Source organism: Melospiza melodia, chromosome 4 (assembly GCF_035770615.1).
Source record: "Melospiza melodia melodia isolate bMelMel2 chromosome 4, bMelMel2.pri, whole genome shotgun sequence".
NCBI lineage: Eukaryota > Metazoa > Chordata > Aves > Passeriformes > Passerellidae > Melospiza > Melospiza melodia.
In genome coordinates, this window is record NC_086197.1 from 19,465,862 (window position 1) to 19,487,612 (window position 21,751).

General features: G+C 47.6%; 1 protein-coding gene across 2 annotated transcripts in view; it reads left to right on the plus strand.

Annotated features, from left to right (window-relative positions):
- DENND2A (DENN domain containing 2A) overlaps window positions 1-21,751 on the plus strand; it is a 57,681-nt gene that overhangs the window by 13,184 nt on the left and 22,746 nt on the right. For both annotated transcript variants that reach the window (XM_063154121.1, XM_063154122.1), the window contains exons 2-7: window positions 9,469-9,567; window positions 11,215-12,426; window positions 13,409-13,536; window positions 16,730-16,851; window positions 19,197-19,394; window positions 21,310-21,403. In XM_063154121.1, the coding sequence (XP_063010191.1) occupies window positions 9,497-9,567; window positions 11,215-12,426; window positions 13,409-13,536; window positions 16,730-16,851; window positions 19,197-19,394; window positions 21,310-21,403 (1,825 nt within the window). In that variant the 5' untranslated portion in view covers window positions 9,469-9,496. The remainder of the gene's footprint in view (window positions 1-9,468; window positions 9,568-11,214; window positions 12,427-13,408; window positions 13,537-16,729; window positions 16,852-19,196; window positions 19,395-21,309; window positions 21,404-21,751) is intronic.

Genomic DNA, 21,751 nt, shown 5'->3' on the forward strand with positions numbered 1-21,751 from the left:
TATGATCAGAAGCTGTAGTGGAGCCCCTGGGGTAGAATGTAGGGATGATTATGGATGGTTACCTGCAGCACACTCCTCCTCATGCTCTGCCCTTTTCTGGGCTTCTGCTGGGGCTGGGGAGCCTTGGAAGAGCCAAGGCTTGTTCCTCATGTTGTTTTGTGCTCAGGCTGCCAAATTCCTGGTTATGGAGAGGGTATGGGCAGACAAGCAGCACGGTAACGTGGGTTGATTTTCTCTCTGTGTCACTGTCCCGTCCGGGTGCAGGTGCTAGGAACCCTTGTGCTGCTTTCCATCTCCCTCCAAACCCCTCTTATGCCTGGGATCACCCTGCCAGGGAGGAGGTATCAAACCACATGTGGAAGGGTGGAGGAGGAAAGTGATTTTTCCCTAGGATTTGGGGTTTTGGTAGGGCTTTTTTCCCCGCTTTTATTGGCCCTGAGTGCAGTGACCGCTTAACCACAGGGACTGGGCCGGCTCCCTCCCCCACGCTTCCTCTCCCTGGCAAAGCAAAGTTGCTCAGGTTTCCTCCCAGCTCTCAGCTCCATTCCTCTCCATACAAAAGGAAAGGAAAAACTGCTCTGCACGGGCAGATGGCCGACTGTTTCCTGGCAGCTCCACTCCACTGTCTTTTTCCCATTGTCCCGACACAAACACACGCACGCACACACCCACCGAGAGCGGCTTTCCTTCTGGAAAAATAAATAAATGCAAGCTCTCTTTGCAGAGGTTTATTCCTCCTTGGAGCTGGGTGAGCTTCCTCCTCGTGCTGGCCAAATCTCGGGCAGCTCCCGTGCTGCCTGGCCCTGCTGTCTGCTCAGGAAGGCTGGGCGAGGGGATGGTGTGCTGTGCCGAGGTTGGAAGGTTTCCATACAGAATAAAGTCTGCCATAAACAGGTTCTGCATTTGTGGTGGCCAAGATACGGGAGAGTGAGAGTAGGAGCAAAGAGGAGCTTGGAGGAGACAGAGGGAAGTAGGGTCTGCTGAACCCAAAAGCAATCTGTGGGTGACCCTTTGCTTCAGCTCAGAAGGTGGTGCTCGATAGGGACAGACTGAAGTGGGAGGTCATGGACTTGGGCTGGGTACAGGAAGGTCTCATGGAGCATGCAGATGGTGCCCCAAGGTTGTGGTGATGGACACTTCAGGAAGCTGTGTGCTAAATCCACCTCAGGAGGGACGAGTCAGCATCCTGCAGGGTGAAGGCCACCAAAGGAGAGATTTGCTGAGTCTCCATTTGTCTCCCTGATGATAACTTATTTTGGAAGAAGTTGAGGTTCTTCTTTTTAATGCTCTCATTTCCTTTCTGAATGTGAGACAATTTGTCTTCCTGCCAGGAAACTCTTTGCAGAGTTGCTCCTCAAAGGGACCTCTTTGGGTCCCATTTATGTCAGAATAGCAGAGATTATCTCACCACTTCAAAAATTAATTCCAGTGTGGTTCATGAGCTGTACACTATTTTTTAGTGACAGGTTGTTTCCTATGCTGTCAAATGTTTGGGTTTCTTATAAGCATAATAACCCTGAATTCTTTCCAATTCTTTTATTTACTGGTGTAGTAGGACTGGTCTGTTTGTAACACAGCACACCAATCAAAGGAGGGAAAAGCACCTACATCATGCACCTGCACTGGTAGAAATGAGTATTTGCCAATTTGTCTTTGACTTTGTTCCAGTTCCACTGCATCTGGTGGAATCCTGTCTGCCTGTGTGGCTGATAGATGATTCTGCTGGCAGATGTGTGCTTGTGTGAATCTGGTCCATATTTCTTTTGTTTTATTCTGTATTGACCACAGTCATCTTCTCTGTGGGTATTTTCAAAGCCAAACAAACCAGGTATTGATCACCATCTCCACTGATGTAATCTGCAGGCTAGGGCACACCACCAGTGTCTTCTTCAGCCTTGACTTCAAGTTACTGGATTTTCATTTATTAGGCTGCAAAGCAAAAGCAAATATTATCACCCCTTCAAAGGGGATGAGCAACCCCCCTGTGTACACACAAACGCTCACACAAGACCTTAAACACAGGGAGATGATCTAGTTATGCCAGAAACTCTCCCAGAAGGGGTGTCCTCTACTCCTGCCCTCACTTCCCAGGGTCTTGGTTTCCTCATCTGGAATTACAAGTTTTTTTCAATCTTTTTTTCATTACTTTCTTGTAGAAAGCATAGCCTGAAACACATCATTCCATAAAGCATTGCAATCATTTTAGCAGCCAGATTGGAAAATACTGAATCATTCTCTTCCTTCCCATGTGAATTTTTTCTTACTATTTGTTAACCTACCTGCAGGAGTTAAGACTCATCATGTCTCTAAGCAGTCATACAAACCATCCTTGCCAGGATGAAAAGCAGTATTTACCTTCTATGCATGCAGGACTAAATCTGTGACTGGGGGCAGTGAGTTAGAGAAAGAGTGAGTTAGAGAGTTTCTGAGTTTTTTGACAAGGTCATGAAACATCCCACCACTAACCCTGAAAATGCTGTGTTTTTCAGCTGAGGGTGTGTCTGCCTGAAGGAAACTGAAGAAATGTTGAATACCCTTTCAGTTGTTTTTTTTTTCTGTCTGTTATGTGTTTAGAGGGAGGAACAAAGAGAAAATAAAACAATGGGAAATGTGGGACAAGCTTAATAATAGTGGGTGCAACGAGCCCCACCTTTAACAGAAGACAATTCATATTGTGAACCCTGTTTTTGATTACTGTCTTCAGGTCAAGATTTTATTTTTGTTTCAGTCTGCACTTTTCCATGCTGAGCATTGCCTCTGGCTGAATCACTTTTGAAAGCCTTCAGCCAAAATGGTTCCGCTGTTTTAGTGTGGAGCCTGGGGAGAAAATTGTTGCTGCTTCCCCTGTGTTTGAAAAGAAAATCAGGCTTTTCTTTTCAAAAAAGATTATCTTCTAGTTTGAAACAGAAGTGCTGTTTGGATCAGGAATTTGTCCTTTCCCATTCCTGAGTCATCTCTACCCTAACTTTTCCAGGGCTCTGTGGGAAGAAAGTTTTGGCTGGCACATGGTCAGCAGAGATTTTTAGAGCTACCTTGTTACCATATATGCTGTCCTTCCAGCTCCTGGTGTCAGGCAGGTGATGCTGGTGATGTCCCTGTGGAGCTTGACCTACAGCTTTCAGCAAATGGTTGGTGGAGGGAAGTAATGGACAAGAGGTGAGAGTTGTTTCTCAAGGATCCATCTGCTTTTCTACAGAATGAGGATAGTCTCAGGGTGAAGTTGAGACCTGGGGTAACCCCCTGATACTGCCCACAGCAGGTCCTGCTGGCTCCCTCTTCTCATTGCTGAGGGTTAACTTCTTTACAAGCAGAGTCTTGTTGCCAGCCCTGGCAAGGGGGATTGGAATTCAATGATTTTCAAGGCCCCTTCCAGCCCAAATAATTCTGTGATTTCTTCCATGTGTTTCAGTGCTCATTAGGTTTTCCCAGACAGGTGACTGATGTTGCTATCTGAGCAGAAAACTTTGTGCATTCCTCCCCCTTTTATTTCTTTGCTGGTTTAGGGAGCTGAACCAGGCATCTTGTGAGCCCATGCTAGCTTGAAAAGGCTTTACAAGCATGGGAGCTGATGCAAAGCAAAAGCAAGGGAGGGAAAAAGTTGGGTCAATGGCAGCCATCAGATGAGATCTGTCCTTTTACCAAGGACAGAGACTGGGCCACCTTGCTGGCAGCCAAGGGAGGAGCAGGGCAGGCCATGAACCATGGTAATCCTTTCAGTCAGGTTAAAGACATGTAAGCAGCAGAGTTTGTTCTGTGTGCTCAGAGAGGGAGAAGGTCTGTAGACTAAATTATATCATAAAATTAAAGACATGTCCTAGCACCCAGCCCAGCTTTGCTGGACACAGCCAGTTCCTGCATTCCTGGCACTGTAGCCTTGTTCCCCTGACATGGGGTGTTGCACAAAGGCAGAGGTTGTGGTACCTCCATTTCACTCGGGGTTTTTGAAAATACAGTTTGTTTTGACACATGGGATTCTCCTGACCCCCTTGTAAGCCCTGTGGTGTAAGACATGATAGATCAAAGGGAAAAGTTAGGACAGAGTGGGGTGAGGGGAATAGGAGGCTGTGTGGAATCTGGCTCTAAAAGATACTGTAGGAGCATGTCACTTCTCAGTTCTTGGTCCTTTATCAATATGTTTTGCATAAGTTTATCCTGCTTTTTTCTCTTTAACAAGTGTCTTGGCCCTGATTATCTAGAATTATCTACAATTAGGATCCCATTACGAGTGTGATGAACTGAGCAATCCTGCTGTTGGTGTCCTCAGTCTTCACGAGATTCACTGACCAGGACAATCAGTGTCTGCAAAGAGGTCACATTACCCTAAGCTGACTGTGCCCAGCACAGGATGGCAGAGTAGCTGAGGTGGGAAGGCACCTCTGGAAGTGGCAAGTACAGCCCCATGCTATGAGTGTGGTCATGTAGAGCAGCTTGTTTGGGACATTGTCCAGTTGGGTACTGGGTATCTCCAAGGGCAGAGCCCCCACCATCTCTCTGGTCTTGGTCACCCTCTTGGTAAAGAGGTTTTTCTCCATGACTAAGCTGATTGATCCTTTCTGAGAAGCCCTGCTGCTGTGGAGGCGGCCCACCTGCAGGACTGACCAGGAGAGGAAAGAAGAGGACTTTGTGTAAGTTGTCTGAGGAGAAGCTGTTGGGCTGTCAGCTAGGGAGGGCTCATGGCACGTGCTGTGGAGCTCAAGTTTGAGGAAACCTGTGCCTTGCTGCTGGGCTGGTGTTGGGCACCTCCAGTCAGGGACTCCTCTACTGTAGGCATCTTGTTTCACCAAGGGAGCCTCTCCTGGTGCCCATGTCAGCTCTGGCTGCATCCCTGCTTGGCTGTGTCCTCCCTGCTGGGCAGGGGCTCCCTCCCTGAGGTCACACTCTGCCAGTGGCCTCAGGAAGGCAGTGTGCTCCTGCTGGGGACGTGGACACTGCTGGTGCTGGGGCTGTGTGTGTGTGAGCACAGGCACGCATCCTCATGCCTGCTGCTTCCCCCAAAGGAAAACAGGCTCCAAACAGAGCAGGGGCTGGGGGAGGGAGACTTGAAGGCTTTAACTGTTGGTTTCCCCTTACTCATGTTTTTCCTGTTAGTGTTTTGTCTTCTTGGCATCCTTCCTGTTCTTTATATGTGTATATATGTTATATATGGTTGCTGTTTCTATGCTGCACCCTTTGTTGTCTAAAGCACCGGAGCAGGGAGATGTGACTTGTAGGCTTTGGCTGCTCAGAGTTACCCAGATTTTGGTAAAAGAAAAACATGCCTGTTTTTCTTCATGGAGGAGAGTTGGACCAGCTGCAGGTTGTTCCTGTTGCTGTGAAGCCTTGCTGTTCATATGCACCAGCAGCACATGTGGACATGGATGAAGTTTTTGGGAGGTGCAGAGTAAACGGAGCAGAGGAAACTGCGAGATACGGCCTCCAGCAGGCAGCAAGGGTAATACCCAAAACCACCTTTGAGGAATGCTTGGTTTATTCCCCATAAACAAAACTGCAAAGAAAGGAGGCCTGGGAGGTTTGCTGACCTCAGAGACAAGACCTCAGGCTCCCTGTGTGTGACCTGTGTGCTGGCTGTGTGCATTTCCAGTGACACGGACTGCAGGGCCTTTGTGCTCCCCTGGCTTTTGTCATCATCTGGTGGCTGCAGCAAGTGCAGTGGGCAAAGCTGGTGTCTTCCTCTCCCTGGAGGTGTTCCTCTGGAAGCCTTCTGTGCCCTCTGAGGGTGGGAATGTGCCTTTCTTTTATTCACTGGTTGCTCTGGAAACATCACATAGTATCCCGTGCCCTGAACCAGATGTGCGCGCTCCAAGAGCGTTTGGATCGGAAGTGGGGAAGAGGGCACTGGGGAAGGGGGGCGGGAGGAAAACTTAAATTAGAAGAAAGCCAAACAGCCATTGCTGGAGACAGATGATTACAGCTCATGTCAAGACTGCTTCCTGCATGCCAATGATAGATCAGTAAACAAACGCCTCTCTGCGAACACAAAGCAGGCAGGAACTCTGTTTGGAAGGGAGAGGTCGGGGTAGGTCTCCCTTCACTTGGTAGCAGGAAGCCCCTATCACATGGCCCTGGGAATTGTGAGGCCGGGTGCATGTGGGAGATAGGCCGAGAGGCTTCTGCTGGGAGACTTCACATCCTTCCCAGGGCCCAGCCAACAGGTTTGAGGGCTCCCTCCCTCTTTCCTCCCACCTCCTCCCCTGTCCTTCCTTTCCCAATTTAATTTTGAAACACTATCAGACGACTGCTTTGTTCCCCCAAACAATGGCAGGGAATAAATTGCAGTGGCAAGGTTCTCCGAATGGTGCTCAGCATCTTCTCTCCCCTTTCATGGCCTTGATGTCCTGCTCCAGGATGTAGTGCCAGGTGCAGTGGCCTCAGGCTCTGGTTCTGCAGGGCTGTGCCTCCCATTGCTGGTAGAAAATTCTTGTGTGGTTTTTAAAGAAAGGCAGCGACCTGCCAAGAAGTACCAGCTTGATGAGTGTGTGCTTGTCCTTCTTGGGGCTCCTGCTGATGAAACTCAGCCCTGCTTGTTTTTTTTTTTAGGCAGTTTGTAGGGCCCTGGTCACATTGCTCGTGAGGCAGGAAAGCAAAGCATTACAGATAACACTTCTCAGCCCCTGGCAGGTCTCCCTTCTCCAGCCTCGCACAAACTCTTTTCTGCTCTCTCCCCTCTGCCCTCCTGTGCACACAACCTCATTACCTCCCTTGTAGCAGACTGGGTTTGTGCTGGGCCCCTTCCATGTGCTGCTTTGTCAGAAAGTCTCACTGAGCTGTAGCAGGTCACAGAGATGCTCCTGAGCCAGCACACAGGGTAGGGTGTAGTTGATTGTAGGAGAGATGTGGGCAGTCAGGAGGTACAAGAGTTCCCTTTGCCCTTACAATGAACTGTCGTGTTACCTCTGGGTGTCTTGTGGAGCCAAAACTTGGAAAATAAAAGTAGATATTCTCTGTCTGCTGGAGGCAATTTTCTATCATTGCCATCACAGTTCCTCTGCTGGGGTGTTGGCGATGCTTGTGGGTCAGGCCTGCAAGTTATTTGTAGTGATCTTATTTTTGGGAGAGATGATCATATCACCTCTGAAGCTCATCTGGTCTTGTGCTTGGCCCCAGGAAATTATTTGATTGTTGGACTTATTGAGAGGTACCATATTAATTTCTGCTGTTTTATTCCAGAGGTCACTCTTTTTCCCCCATTGTCTTCTAATGTGTTTGGATAAATGTTTACTCCTTTGAGCAGAACCAGCTAATGTGCTGCAGTGATCCTCTGGGTGATGCTGAGGGCACACATGGTGCCCTGCTGCTCAGAGGGAAGGCACAGCTGCCCGTGGATATCTTAGGGATGACTTCACTCCCTAAGCAGTGTGTGTTGTCAGTGAGGTGTCAGTAGGTACCTGGGTGCTTTGGAAGCTCCTGGAGCACCCTTTAATCTGCCTGGTATGGGTGTGTTGCTTTGGTTAGTCCAGCCACACTTGTGCCTGCAGGGGACAGACGTCCCTCTGCCCTTGGTTCCAAGTCACGCTCATCTGCTGCTGGCAGTGGTGCTCCTTTCCCGTGAGACTCTTGCAGCACTCAGCTGCTGCTTTGTGGCTCACTTCTGCAAACCAGGGCTGATGGAGTCTGTCCCATCCACCACAGAGGAAGAAACAAGTGCACCTCTTAGTCTGTATGATCTGCTTTTGGCCTGTCCCACAGGAGGCCTGCCAGGGAGCTGACTGTGCCGAGCATCAGCACACATCTGCTGGTACCCAGATGTTCCTTTTCAAACAGGGCTTGTTCATGGGCTCTTGGAAAAGGCTGAGAGATGGAGTTTCCTGATGGGGAAACTGGGTGATCTCATGAAGACAGAGGAGTGCATCCCCTGTGAACATTTGATGTTTCAGCAGAGCCACAGGGATTGTGTGTGAGGACACAAGAAATGTATTTCTCACCGCTAAAGGCAGTGACGACGAGCTGTAAGGCACCAAGTGAGTGCTGAGTGAAGACACTGTCCCTGCTCTAGGGATGTTGTAAACCAAGTGCAGAGCAGACTGTGTTGCAGCTTTGTAGGAATCTGCTTTGGCTGCCTGGTGAGTCACTCTTTGGCCAAGGCCACGAGTATGGTTAGTTTTTCATTATTTTCAATCCATAACAGTTAATGGATGGATGAATAGATTTTGGTCCTTGGGCTGGTAAATTTTCTTGACAGTGTTGCAAAGCTGCTCTGTGTCTAGAAGTGAAGTGGGTGCTTGTTCCAGTTACTAATGAGGGAGAGAAGCCAAGGGGGTTTATTGTCTGGGAAAAGAGAGTCTGCTAAATGGTTAGCAATGAGCTGCCCCGAGTGTGTACACATTGAGTTGACCCAGAGTTCACTCCTCGCCTCAGGAACATTGCCAGTATGGAATAAAAGGAGGGAGAGAAAACTGTGAACAAACAAAACTGATTCTCCCTGCCCCCCTTTTTCCTTTCTCTGCCCAAAAACTTGAACAGTGGAAACGAGAGATCCTTTTGTTCTTTCCTGTTTCTGGTGTGGTGGGCTGTATGTTTTTTTAATGACAAGAGGCATTTGGTCTTGTCAAATGCCAGGCATGGCAGGGCAGCCTCTGGCAGAGCAGCCAGTGAAGATACCTGAGAGACTTTTCCAAGTATTGCCTACAAGGTGGTGAGCCTGTTGTCATTGCAGTGCTTTAGAGCAGGCTGACCACCCTGATAAGTGAGCAGAGATGGTGCTGCAGAGTAACTGAGTAATTCTTCCATTTTCTATTTATCAAAAAGAGCATTGCAGCACAATAAAATGGAGATGGAGTCTGTTGCATTGACTGGGTAGCAGTGGCACTCAAAGAGAGAGACAGTCATTCCAAGAGTGCTAGAAATCATGAGGCAAAGAGAGTGACTCGTTTTTGTGAATGATTTCTCTTATCCCCACAAGGATTTGTCCTCTGAAATGAGATCAGTAGCAGGTTAACATGGCCCACCAGAGAGACGACCAGTGGCTGCAGTGCAGTGTCTCTTCAGGCTAAAATGTTTTCCCAAGTCTTTCTTCAGGCTAAATTGTTTATCCCAAGCTTCAAATGTTGTGACAGGCTTGTATGTTCAGCAGCCACTTCAGACTTGTGGCCTTAGCACAGGTTGTTATAAAATTGATTTTGGCTTAGTCTTCTGCAAGGGGAAAAAAATCTAAATCTGAGGAGATTTTGACAGCAATAAAAGCCTTTTTGAAATGTTCTCCATATTTAATTCAAGATGCAGCAAGTGATGCTGAGTCAAAGACAATTTTTACCCTCAAAAACTGTCAGCTCCTCACTGGGCTTCTGAGGGGTGTTGCTGTCACCCCTCTTCCCATTTAGCAGGGGAGGAAGCCTGGGCTGTCTTTAGACAGCTGTCATGTCTTGCTGCAGGTCCTCTCCTGGATTTCAAGGAGAAATGTATGTGTGTGTAGAAGGAAAAGAGAAGGATGCTGAGCAGAGAGCAATGCTTCTTCCTTGTGTCTGTCTGCAGGTGACCTGCTGCCCTGCTGTGTGCTGACATGATGACAGCAAGCAAGGTGGCCGGTGTCAGCAGCACGTCTGGGGGTGCTCTCTGCAGGTCTGGTGAGAGGTGAGAGCTTGCCATGTTCCACTGTGCTTTGCTTGTCTTTATTGTCCCCAACACAAAGGAAACTAAGGGAAGGAAACCTTCTGTCCCTCTCTGCTCCCACATTAAATCACACCCCATAGGTTCCATCTTGTGATTCTGTGTGTTAAATCATCCAGTCAGACTTCTAATGTTCCAGACTCACAGTGCTGGAAAAGGTCTGCCCCAAGGCAAGAGCACTTGTGCTGATGATACCTCTGCCAATGTTTGTCCTGCCTGCACTGGAGGTTTTTAAGCCTGGACACTCCTCAGAGGAGCCCCACTGTCCCCACCCTTTGCAGGGTCCCTTCTGCTCTGAGGTCCAGCCACCATGGCACTGTGATGCCTGACTTGGGAAAGCTGGTGGTGCTCACAGCACCAGCTCTTAACCAAAGCACAGTGTCACTGCCCAGCCAGGAGTGAAGTATCTGTGAGGCTGAGGAAGAGCAGGTGTGGCTCAGGTCCTGTTTCCTCTCCAAAACCTGTCCCAGACTCAGTTTGCACCACAACCGAGTCTGCCATGGCTGCCAGCACTGCTTAGCTGCAGGACAAAGCTCCAGGTCTGACAGCACCCAGGGTATCCCCAGGGATGCTCCTACACGGCTGCTCAGCTCTGCAAGAGTCACAATTGACATGTTTAAGTTAATAGGACAATTTCCCAAGCTGAATCTTAATGTTGGAATTGTGATTAAATGGGACTAATTATATGGATTTGCATCCCAGTAATTATCTTTTGTTGTCTTGGTGCTCTTTCCCAAGCCCAGGCAAACCTCAAAGACGTAGCCAAGTGCTTCAGTTCAGAAACATTTTGTGTTGGAATAACTGCCTGTTCAGCAGGATATTGACAAAATATCACAGCATTGATACTGTGGTATCACACACTTGAAAATTTCTAGATTAAATATGTTTGGAATTTTTGTTGCACTTTGGACCTAAACAGTGAAGATGTTTAATGTGAGAATGTTGAATCTGGTTTCTGGGTGCTGGAGGAGTGTGCCTGTGCCTGAATGCATGTGGGGACTGAGTGCACATGTGGACTGGGATGGTAGAGCCCATACAAATGGAATAATAAAAGTGCAGTCTTTGGGCATCAATATGCATTTGGGGAATATTAGGATGGACTGAGAGAGATCCTCTGAGCAGGCACTGCAGAAATGCCAGATGTACCACATGCATTCTCCTCTGTGTAACAGCAGTAATTTTGCTGTTGTTTGCAGGTGGTCCATTTTGCATTTGTTTGCTTAATGCCTGCTATGTCCAAAGCTCTGCTGCACTTCTGCACACACACACACACACACACACACACACACACACACACACACACACTGGTGAAGCTCTCATTGGTATCAGCATGTCTGATGTACAAAAAATCCCTCTCTAACCTGCAGCTTACTTCTTCCACAGAGGAAGGCTCCGTTTCCAACCTCATATTGGTTTTAACGAGAGAAGGGCAGTATGTTTTGGCTAGAAGGACCTTTCCCTGGGCATCCTCCCCTTTAGGCCCATGTCAAGTGCTTGGTTTGAGCATCCTCTGCCATCACCTTTATGAGTAAAGCTTGAGGAGCTGATGAAGTAAACCAAGGATGAGCAATGGCAGTGAATATTTCTTTCCTTTTTGCCTTTGATATGCAGGATCAAGCTTGCAGATAAAAACAATACAGCAGCTGTGAAGGAATTAGGAAAACCTCTGTGTGGATTTTTGAGTGAGAAATGTTCTGAAGGTTCCTCTGTTGCCCTGGGTTCAACACCTGAAGCTGAACCAGTTTCTTCTGTGGTGAAGAACCCACTGGGAGCCTTGGAGAACTTGATGCTGGATCCAAGGCTCGACTGCTTTCAGCAGAACATGCTTAGTCCTAAAATGATCATCAGTGACCCATCTGTGGATCTGAATGTCAAAGAAAACAATAAAATCATCAAGAGACAGATAGGAGGCACTCAGAATACACGGTCACCTGGAAAAATTGGCTTGAGGAATAAGTCCTTCAGCATCAAGGACAAAATTTCAGAATGGGAAGGGAAAAAGGAAACGCAGTCCGCTCCTCGCAGGGAGGATGAGGCAGGAGTTAAAGAGGAGCACAAGATGCCTTGTGGAACTGAGAAGATGAGTGGGGAAGCACTGGTGACAAGGAAAGCAGAGGCCAAGAGACTTATGAGCTGGGAACTGGAGTGTAAAGGGGCAGGCAAAGAGAATGAGCGGAAAGCAGGAGCTCAGAAAGGCACAGGGCCAGCAGCAGAGCGAAAAGGGGAAGCGCAGAAGGATGAGGAAATGGAGTTCAGCCCTGGAAAATGCAAGGAAGTGAAAGGTGGGAAGTGGGAGGTCCAGAAGGAGAATCTTTCAGTGCTTAGTCAGGTCAAGAAGCTAGAGCAGGCTTTGAAAGATGGCTCAGCAGAGCTGCAGCCACAGCTGCCTGGTACTTACTATTCCCCACAGTGCTTGCAGGAGAAGGCAGCACAAGGGCACGCCGCTCCTGAGGGCCATGAGGGTGTGTGTGGGGCTGAGCTCAACAAAAGGCTTCTTGGCGTGGACTCTGACATCAGTGAGCCGATTTTTGGGACTCTAGAAGAGATCAGAACTTCTCATGTGAAATCCAAGCACAGCACAGTGGAGAATGTGTACACAGAGCCAGGGGTGCCAGAGAAGAAGCCCTTCATCAACCCACTGCCCAAGCCTCGGCGGACTTTTAAACACGAGGGGGAAGAGGACTGGGTGCCAGCAGTTAGGAATAAAAGAAACTTACCCCCTCTGCCATCCATTCCTCCCCCTCCTCTGCCCTCCTCTCCTCCCCCATCAGCTGTCAGCAGGAGGCTCTGGAGCGGGAAGCACAAGAACAACGCTGACCACAGGTACTGGGGGTGTGTTTCATGGAGCTGTTGGTGTTCATGGTGGAGTGCCACCTTCCCATCTTTCTCTGAGAGAGACAAATCTTCCCTTTTTGCTCAGAATCTCCAGCATAATCAGCCCTCGGAGAATGTATGAGTGGCCAGCACTGCTCCACAGTGGAAGGATAAGTTATGGCAGATTTAAGGTCACTGTATTACATGGCTTAACCTTCAAGCCTAAAATTGAGGGATTTGGGGTTTTGTTTTGGTTTTCTTAGGAGAAACTCTACTTAATTACACAATGACCACAGCTGGTCTGGAACAGTGTTTGGAATGATAATCTGTAGTCTCTAGTGCAGCATTTTCACTGCCCATAGTAAACCTCAGTGAATCTGATGTGTATATATTCTTCTGGAGTGCTTGCTTGCCTTTCATCCCCTCCCACATGATTGTCACACATTTTTGGGGTGGAGAACATAAAATACACAGCTTTTCTAATGCCCTCTGGATAAATTGTCACTTAAAAGTTCCTGGCTCCGTTGCAGAAAGGAAATCAAAACTTGCTAGGTTTGCTCATGGAGGGCACAGTTTTACCCTTCCTACCATTCCACAAGCAAGTTTTGTTTTTCTCTGCTGCTCAGAGAGCTGATTTTGGGGCCCTCTTACACTTTCTGTGGGTGGGATCTGTGCAGTAAACGGGACCTCTCACGTCCTAAGGTTCTGTGCAGTGCTTCAGGATGTGCCATTTCACACTTGCATCTCCACAGTGTGCTATTGCCATAACAACCCAGATTATCTGTGGCACCCCTAAATGCCTGATAAAAACAGCCAATCTCAGTATTGCTTTTTCATGCTTTATATGGGATGACGCAGCCAAACGTTCTCAGCGATTTATTTTGCCAGCTGTGTCGCACTTTGGAGAAGTGAATTAGCTGTAATTTGGTTATAAATGCTGGTTAACTGCATCACTCTCCTCTCTGCCCCTCCTCCCCCCTCTGTGGTGCAGGAAATCCTATGAGTTTGAAGACTTGCTGCAGTCCTCGTCCGAGCACGGCCGGGTGGATTGGTACGCGCAGACCAAGCTGGCCCTCACACGCACTTTATCTGAGGAGAACGTCTATGAAGACATCCTGGGTAGGAACCCTGCACAGGGTGGGGAGCTGCCTGCCAGTCCTGAGCAGCAGGGACTCCTGGTCAACAGGCATTCAGCAGAGGTGCTGAATAAAGTGTGTTTATTGTCCGAATGTAAACCAGGACACGTTTTGTGCATATTATTGGCAAGTAATAAGAAAAATGGACGGGGTACTTCAAAGCTCATCAGCTTCAAAGATAAACCTGAGGCATATGGGAAGCAGCTTTTAGTTTTTGCTGGCATATCTTCTCTGCCTTCCTTTTGTCCTGTGGATTAGTTCTCACAGCTCTGATCTGTCCATTGTGGTGATTTTGTCACTGCTGAGATAATGCGAGCAGTCTGAAAACAGCCTTGAAGTCAGCAGTTCCACAGCTCAGGAATAGGGTTGTGTATGGCTTCAGGTACCATTGCAATTAAGAAACTGGGTCTCATGCTCTTTGAAATTGAGTTTTATTTAGTTCTCTAACTTCGATGTCAGATCAGTGCCATTTTAAACACTATTTCCTGTAACCCTCTCCATTTGTATAGTGTTTTTTAATATTGTGTTATGTGGCCTTTGATGGAGCATAGAAATGTCCCTCTTGAAAAAGCCTTAATGAGTTTTAGTAGCTGTAGGCTGGTGCTGTGTAAATCTCTTGGCAGAGGTCAGCAGATTAGGAAGGGAATAGCTGCATCAGCTCCATGCTGCTGTAATCCTACAAAGGTGCTCTGTGGTTGTTGGGCATAGGAGGAGCTGCACTTTCTCAGGAGCAGGCCAGGCATTATTATTTTGATATGAATAAAACCTGATCATACTTAATGAGAAAGACTCTGAAAGGAATTGTGTTCCCTTGGGGCTAATGGCAGACAAAGCAATTCTAATACATCCTTTCTGACATTTTTGAAGCTTTTGGCCTCATTTGTGGAGCTAAGGGCCTTGTGTTTGCTTTTTTCTTCTCTTCTCTTGGGAGGCCAAAGGAACAGGGAGTGTCTAAGCAGCTGCTGTGGGGTTTTTGTGTTGGGCCATGATGGGAGGTCTCAGAAACCACTGAGTAAGGGTCACCTTGTCAGCTGGAATAACATGGATAGCATTACAGAGTGGCTGTGAAGGCAAATCCATCTATTCAAACACAAGCACACCCCCATGTCCCAAGTGTGCAGGGAACTCAAATCTCAGCCTGAAGTTCTTCTCCCCTCCAGCTTTTACTTGCAAAGATTAGAAGAAAACAAAGTAATAGGTAATTGTCAGCTAATAGAGCATGTTTGTTTTTTGTTTTCTTGCTGCATGTTAAGGCCCTGCCTGGAGTCAGTGATCTTTAATTGGTTCCTGCAATCCTGGTGGTGTTACCATGGAAGCTTGGGAAAAGGGTGGATGGGGATAACTCAAAAAAAAAGCTGCAGTTTTGTTGTTCACAGACAAATTTAATCCACAAGAAAAACATCATGTGAAAACCTCACCAGTGGAGGGGCAATCAAGACTTCAGCCACAGGACAGTGCTGCTGCCCACAGACAATCACATGTGCCCATCAGGACATGCAAGCACACACATACACACACTCATATGTGTGACTTGAGGGGGTTCAGCTGCTGCTGGAATAATGGTTCCAGTTCCCAGCAAGTCACACAGATTTCCTTCATGCACCCTCTTTTTCCCTGTTCACCACTGCTTACCTGGAATGTTGGAAGCTGGCTGATGGATGACAAGGTTGATTTGTAAAAAAGGGAAATTATTTTCTTTCTTCTAGGCTGAAGCTAATTGGACTTGTTTAGCAGTTTGAGAATGGGACAAGCAGCAGAATCCAAGCTTGTTCTTTTTTTCTCCAATCTTCCCAGTTGCATGACAGCTGAAGTAGATTTTCAATACTGAAAGATTGAAATTAGAAAGTGGAGCCAGTTTCAGGGACAGGAGAATGTTTGCTGACCAAGTGCAGCCTTGCTTTGCTGGTGTCACACCCCCTTGCCTTCTCCATGGTGAATTTGGGTTCCCTGCTGGAGCACTGGGTGCCACCAGCTACTAGAGAGGACAGTGCTGGGGAAGATTTGGCTTTCTGTCCTTGTCTGCAGAGTTCAGCTGCACTCCTGCCCCAGCTGGGCACGCACCAGTCACACAGATCCCACAGCCATTTCTGGTCCTCCTGCAGGGGTGTGCAGCACCCCTGGCTTCCAGTCTTTGTTCTCAGCCAAGCATTGTGTGACAGTAAGAGAAGGGCAGTTGCTTTGGGTCCCAGCTATCCACTGGGATGTGGCATGAAATGAGGGCAGTGAAGAGACAAGGCTCATAGCATGTCATTTGCCTGTGCAGATGCTTGGGCTAAGCCTTTGTCAGTGGTTTCTTAGCTGCTTGAGTGGAGATGTCACAACCTGCTTTGTCAGAGCTGTGCTCTTTGTGAACACACTTAGGTTTACATTCCCTAGTACTGCTGAAGAGTGGGATATAAGAAGTTCAATATATACAATTTTGGGTGTTCAAAACTCAAATTAGTTGTGTGCCTCATCTCCAGAATTACTGGGAAGAAAGGAATCTACGTCTATGTCAGAGGTGTGGGCTGTGTGCCACATGCCATCCTTCTGCAGGGGAGGAGCACCCTGACTTTGAGTGGCTTAATCCTTCCTTCTTTCTAAAGTACAACATGTGAGGTTGAGGTCTCCATGATTGGTAGACATGTTTGAAGTCCTGGATTGTGTGATAGATATCCATGTTCAGAGTGTGGATTAAATCTTCTGCAGTCAGCCCAAGAGCAGGGCATCACTTCAGCCCCAAGTTAGGGGTGACCAGATTCATCCCCCTAAATGTGGGACTTAAACAGAGAGAGGACCTTCATACCATGCTTCAGCTCACAGTTTCATTGAGGAACTCCAAGCAGAGGACTGGAAAGAAGGAAATGTAGTTATGAACTAATGTTCATGAGAACAGCACAGTTCTCTGGGTGCAGGAAAATGAACTTAGGGGTTTGCAGGGTCTTTTCCATCTGTAATATCTGTGATATGTTTCTATGGCTGCATTTGTCTGTGTCAGGGTTTGGACACTGCCCAGCAAGCAGCTGGACTTCCAGGGCTATGGAGAGAATGAAGCAACTGCAGGAATGCTTTAGAACAGGTCTTTATGTGTGATGTGGCAGGTGGGAGAAGATCAGGGGGTCCCAAAACGGATTTTTATGGCAAACCTCAGAGATTTTCTGCGCTTAGAATCTTTTGCTTTTGGCTTTTTGCTGCAGATCCACCCTCAAAGGAAAACCCTTATGAAGACATCGAGACCAACAGCCGCTGTTTGGGGAAGAAATGTGTCCTGACCTTCCCAGCATCCCCCACCTCGTCTGTACCTGGGACTCCCACAAAGGTACTTGGATTCAAGTGGCCACCTCTTCTGCTCCAGAGAGTTTTTGGGTGAAATCCAGGTGCTGTGTGGAAAAAGTGGACACCTTCATCATGTTAGGGATTTTTCCTTTATGTCTTTTGCCACAGGGTACAGTGTGATAAGAGGGGATTTACTCCCCTTCAGTGAGGTAAAAAACAAACCAGCATTCCCTTACATAAATGGTTTGCTTTCACTTTTTTCTTCACTTCAGGATTGCCTTCCCTGGTGGTGTGGGAAGACCTTCCTCCCCTCAAAGAGGGCATGGAAGTATTTGGGCAATCAAGGCCTGCAGTAGCCTTGTCTCAGTGTCTTGGGCAGTGCAGTCTGCCCATGCTGGTGCCCAGGTGCCTCTGCAGTGCACCCCCCACCCCCCAGGAGCCTTTTTTGCTCTCTCCATGAGACAATTTGCTGGTAAGTAAGGCAGTGCCAGTCCCCTGGGTGCAGAGCTAGTGCTAGAAGAGTGTCCCCAGCACAGCCCAGCTCACAGCTTGGGGCCTTTTTCCTCCTTGTCCATGGAACCAAAAGAAGAGGTAAAGCTTTGATTGGCATCTCCTGCTCAGAGCTCAGGGTTTACCAAGGGCAGCCCTGCTCCCTCAGCCTCCCAAGCTGCTTTGGTTGATTCATGCTGCCTATTTAGATAGTCCAAGCTAGGACAGCAGGGACAGCATGACAGTCAAAGTCATCTTGGCAATAAATGGGTCCAGAGTGGATAGCAGGGATCTAAACACAGCTTTCCTGGCCAGAGGGTTTTCTCATGCTGTCCAAGTAACAACTATTATTAGAGCTGTTATCCAACATTTTCAGAAGTTTTATGTGCAGTGTTCCTTGACATGCTGCTCTTTTCCAACCAGCTTAATCAGCAACTAAGGTGTCTTTGGATAATTCAGTGAAAACTGTTCTGTGATTCTCAATCCATTCTCCTTGTTGCTGGTCAGGTCTAGAGCAGCAAGGGGCCATATGTGTGTTGGGATGAGGCTGATCTCCCTCAGAGATTTGCAGTCACCTGTGCACCCAGATTTCCCACATGTGCTGTGGAAAAGGGGCTGCAGTGCTGCCCAGGAACGCCTTACACCAGAGATACTGTTCCCAGCAGGAGAGCTGAACAGGAGTCATTGTGTTACTCTGCTGTGCTTTGGTATCTAAAAGCCCTGATCTGCATCAGTCAGAAAAGGAATGCTGCAGCTCTCTTGGCAGCTGATGGGTTTGCAGCTGCAGCATTCATCCTGTGGAGAGCCTGGCCAGGCTGCAGTGGTGGGGAATGGGTCTGGACAGACTTTCAGGACTACTATAGATGTAACAGCTCACATCCCTGGTGCAGAATGGGATTCTTCAATGCAAAGACTCCCTACAGCCTCATTTTTACAGGACTTCTCTGTAGGTGGCAAACGTTTTTTGGATTTTCTGCCAAATCCAGAGACACCTGAGCTAACCTGAGTGGATTAATTGGTGTGACTCATAACTGCTGAGTGTGTCTGCTGGTGGAGGCAGATGGTGGTGCTGCCTCAGCTACAGGCCCAGTGCTGCTGTGAATTGTTCAGAGCTAGGCTGGATAACTCTCCCCCACACTTCTTAGTGCCAGATACATCCTCTGGCAGTGCAGATTCTGTTCCCACAAAAGGTGCAATTTACCTTGTCAGAACTACTGGGAAATTCTGTAGGAGAAGATAAAAAGTGTTCTTATTGGGCATCTTTCTGGTGAGAAGTGGTTTGCCCCTCTTTATCTGGAGCTTAGCTTTCTACTTCTTCTGATGCTATTTTTGGTCAGAGACTTTAGGAACTTCACTCTGCTTCTTAAACATCTTCTGTTGTACTCCCACCAAACTTGCTAATGAGTTTAGGAGGAAAGCAGTCTCCATAATTGTCTAACAGCATCTCTTGTACCCTTTGAACTATCTGATTCTGGCTCCTGTCAAAGGCAGCCATACTGACAGTGCTTTCTGCCTGCTCTCACTGCTTCTCTGTCCCTCCTGGCTAGCTGCTCCTTATCCCAAATGCCTGTGGTTGGTTGGTTAGTCTCGTCCTGTTTACAATCCCAACCTCTGGATTACCCAAATCCTGGGAGATTTTTTTCCACACTGGAGCAGGAGCTTCTTGGCCAACCCCTGAGCCTGTGTGCTGTTCTGGAATGAAAATGAGCTGGTTCAATTGCTGGCCAAGATGTAGCCTGGCAGCTGCCTGGCTTTCCTGCATGTGCACAAATCCGTGGGCACTCTCAGGCTGTTTTGACAACTGAGTGCTGTGGCTGGATTTACTGATATGATGTGTAAGCAATGGAGTAAAGACCCACAAGGTTCTGTGGTCATTCATTCCTTCTCCTCTGTTTCCAGTTGCTTTCCAAGCCCACGTTTTTCCGGCAAAACTCGGAGCGGCGGAGTTTCAAACTGCCGGACATACGGAAACTGAGCCGGGATGGGACTGGCTCACCGTCCAAGGTCAGCCCTCCCTCAACCCCCAGCAGTCCAGATGACACCTTCTTCTCCTTGGGAGACTCTCAGAATGGCAAGAGGAGAAGGAAGATTCCCAAGGTAAATCTGGGGCTTTGGCTTTTCTGGTTTGGCTTCTTCCAGGCAGGAGTGTGAGTATGAGACCAGGTTTTCTTGAGTTTCCAGTGTGTGGCATCCCTGCAAGGCAGCTGCTGTCCTGGCTGTTGACTTGACTTGTGCTTAACCCCCTTTCTGCCTGAAGGAGAAGACACACAAACATGTCTGCACCTTTCAAAGAAGTTATTTTTCCATCTGAGATTTCATAATAAGAAGAAAAAAATGCATTGTAATTTTCGGATAGAAAGTGAAGTATGTCAGAGAAGAAAGAAGCAGTTCATATTTTGCAGAAGATGTACCCCATCATACTCCCTTCTGTGCTTCCTGGATGGGACAGTCAGAAATTGTCTGTGTGTTGTATGTTTGTTTCCTCCTGGAAATCTGTTGTTCTTTGCTTGTTCTGATTGATGAACTGGCTGTTTATAATTTAAGGTGTGACTGTAAGTGAGCAATGAACATAATGACAATTGGGTGACAAAAGGACTTGTCTGCAGTTAGGAGCATTTTCTTCAGCAACATTTCCTATTTCTTACTTGGATACAGCATTACTCCATTTAAATTTTATTTTCTTTCAGATCTGGCAGGATGTGTATTCAATCCAAATGAGGTTTGGCAGCAGTCTATCTATTGAATGTTTCAAAAACACAGTTAGAAAAACACAGTTGCTTATCCCGGTCTTTGCAGGACAAACAGAGGCTACCAGGGACAGTCTGTGGTGAATTTTTTCCAAACCCACAGTTTGCATTTGGGGAAAAAGGGATGTGTTTGTGTATCTTCTTTGTTTCCTGGTTGCCAGATCTGTGTTCATGTTTGCATATCTGATTTTTGAATGCCCTCTCTGTGTGCCTCAGCCTTTCAGAAATGAGCCAAAGACTGCAAATGTTTAGGGTTTCTTTCCCAGTATGTCTTCACATCTGTGCATGGGCTTGAGCTCTGTCTGTGTATTCACACATACTTTTATGTCAACTGAAGAGAGGATTCCAAGTGTTTATTTACCCCACAGTGCCACTGAGCAGTCTTGCAGGGCCAGGACAGAACTGAGGTTTGCTTGTCAAGGGCAGCATCACGTGAGGCTTGAGCTGGGCATCTGGGTGAAGGCTGCACTTCCACAGCAGAGCATCCTGCCTCCCACTTCTGTATTTGTGTTCAGAGTTGCCTGACCAAGTAGGTGGGAGGCCTGTCTTACCCTGAGCTCACAAGACATGTGTGGATGTAAATCTGGAATCTGAATTTATTCCAATTATTTATGGAATAAATCTGAATGCTGTGGCCATATCCCAGTGCTCCTGCCTGGCACCTTGAGGAGGAGGCAGGTCTGCTCAGACAGGGAGCCTGGCATGGCTCTGCTGCAATTCCCCTCCCCTTCTGGAATGGACAGGGAGACCAGGGACACTGAATGAGCCACTGAGCCCAGCACTGCCCCACACTGAAATGTCCTCTCTCTTGGCTAGCTGGGAGCACAGGAGTTACAGGATTGCAAAGGAAACCACTGGTGTGAAATATTTCAGCATCACTGGCCTCCATCCTTCTCATTTTCTTCAGTCATCCTCCAGCCAGTTTTCTGCTTCCAACCTGCAGACCAGCACAGGTTGCTAAGGGACCCTCTGGTGCTCCCATGGAGTATGGAGAGGTGGACTCTGTAGCTGATAAAGCTGCACAGTGTGGAAGTGCGTTCAGGTGTGGCCTTTCACACCAGGGGTTTGTTCCCCTGGGCTCTGCGGTACCAGAGTCAGCAAGGGCAGTGCAGCACAGATCCTGGGAATTGTGCCTCCTGCACCATCAAGGGAACAGTTTCACTGTGGCCAAGGTTGGGATAAAGAGCACTTTGCATAAAATTCTAGCTCAATTTCTTGCCTGGGGAAGAAATTAACCTTGTTTTGTTTGTGTGTTTGCTGAGCAGCTGGTGCTGAAAATCAATGCCATTTACGAGGCACGGAGGGGAAAGAAACGAGTCAAGAGACTGTCACAGTCTACAGAGAGCAATTCAGGGAAAGGTAAAGGAGCTTCACATCATCATTCCTCTAAGACTTTCTGAGGACCTGCCCTGGACTTTAGCCTGCCTTAGTGGTTTATGTGACACTTTCTAGCACTTCATCCAGTCCAGACTAAGGTTGAATTGGGGTTTCCACTCTTTTTTTTTTTTTTTTTTTGTAAGATAAGGGCTGTTCCTCTGCCCTTTGGTTAAAATGGAAGGTTTCTGTTTTTCTTGCTTCATTTTCAGTCCATGGCTTTGCATGATAACCTTATAGTTCACCCCAAACATGTGCCCTCTTTTTGATGTTTATTTCTGGAACATGCTGGAAGCTATGGAGAGGAATGTTCTGTCCAAAAACTCTGATTTG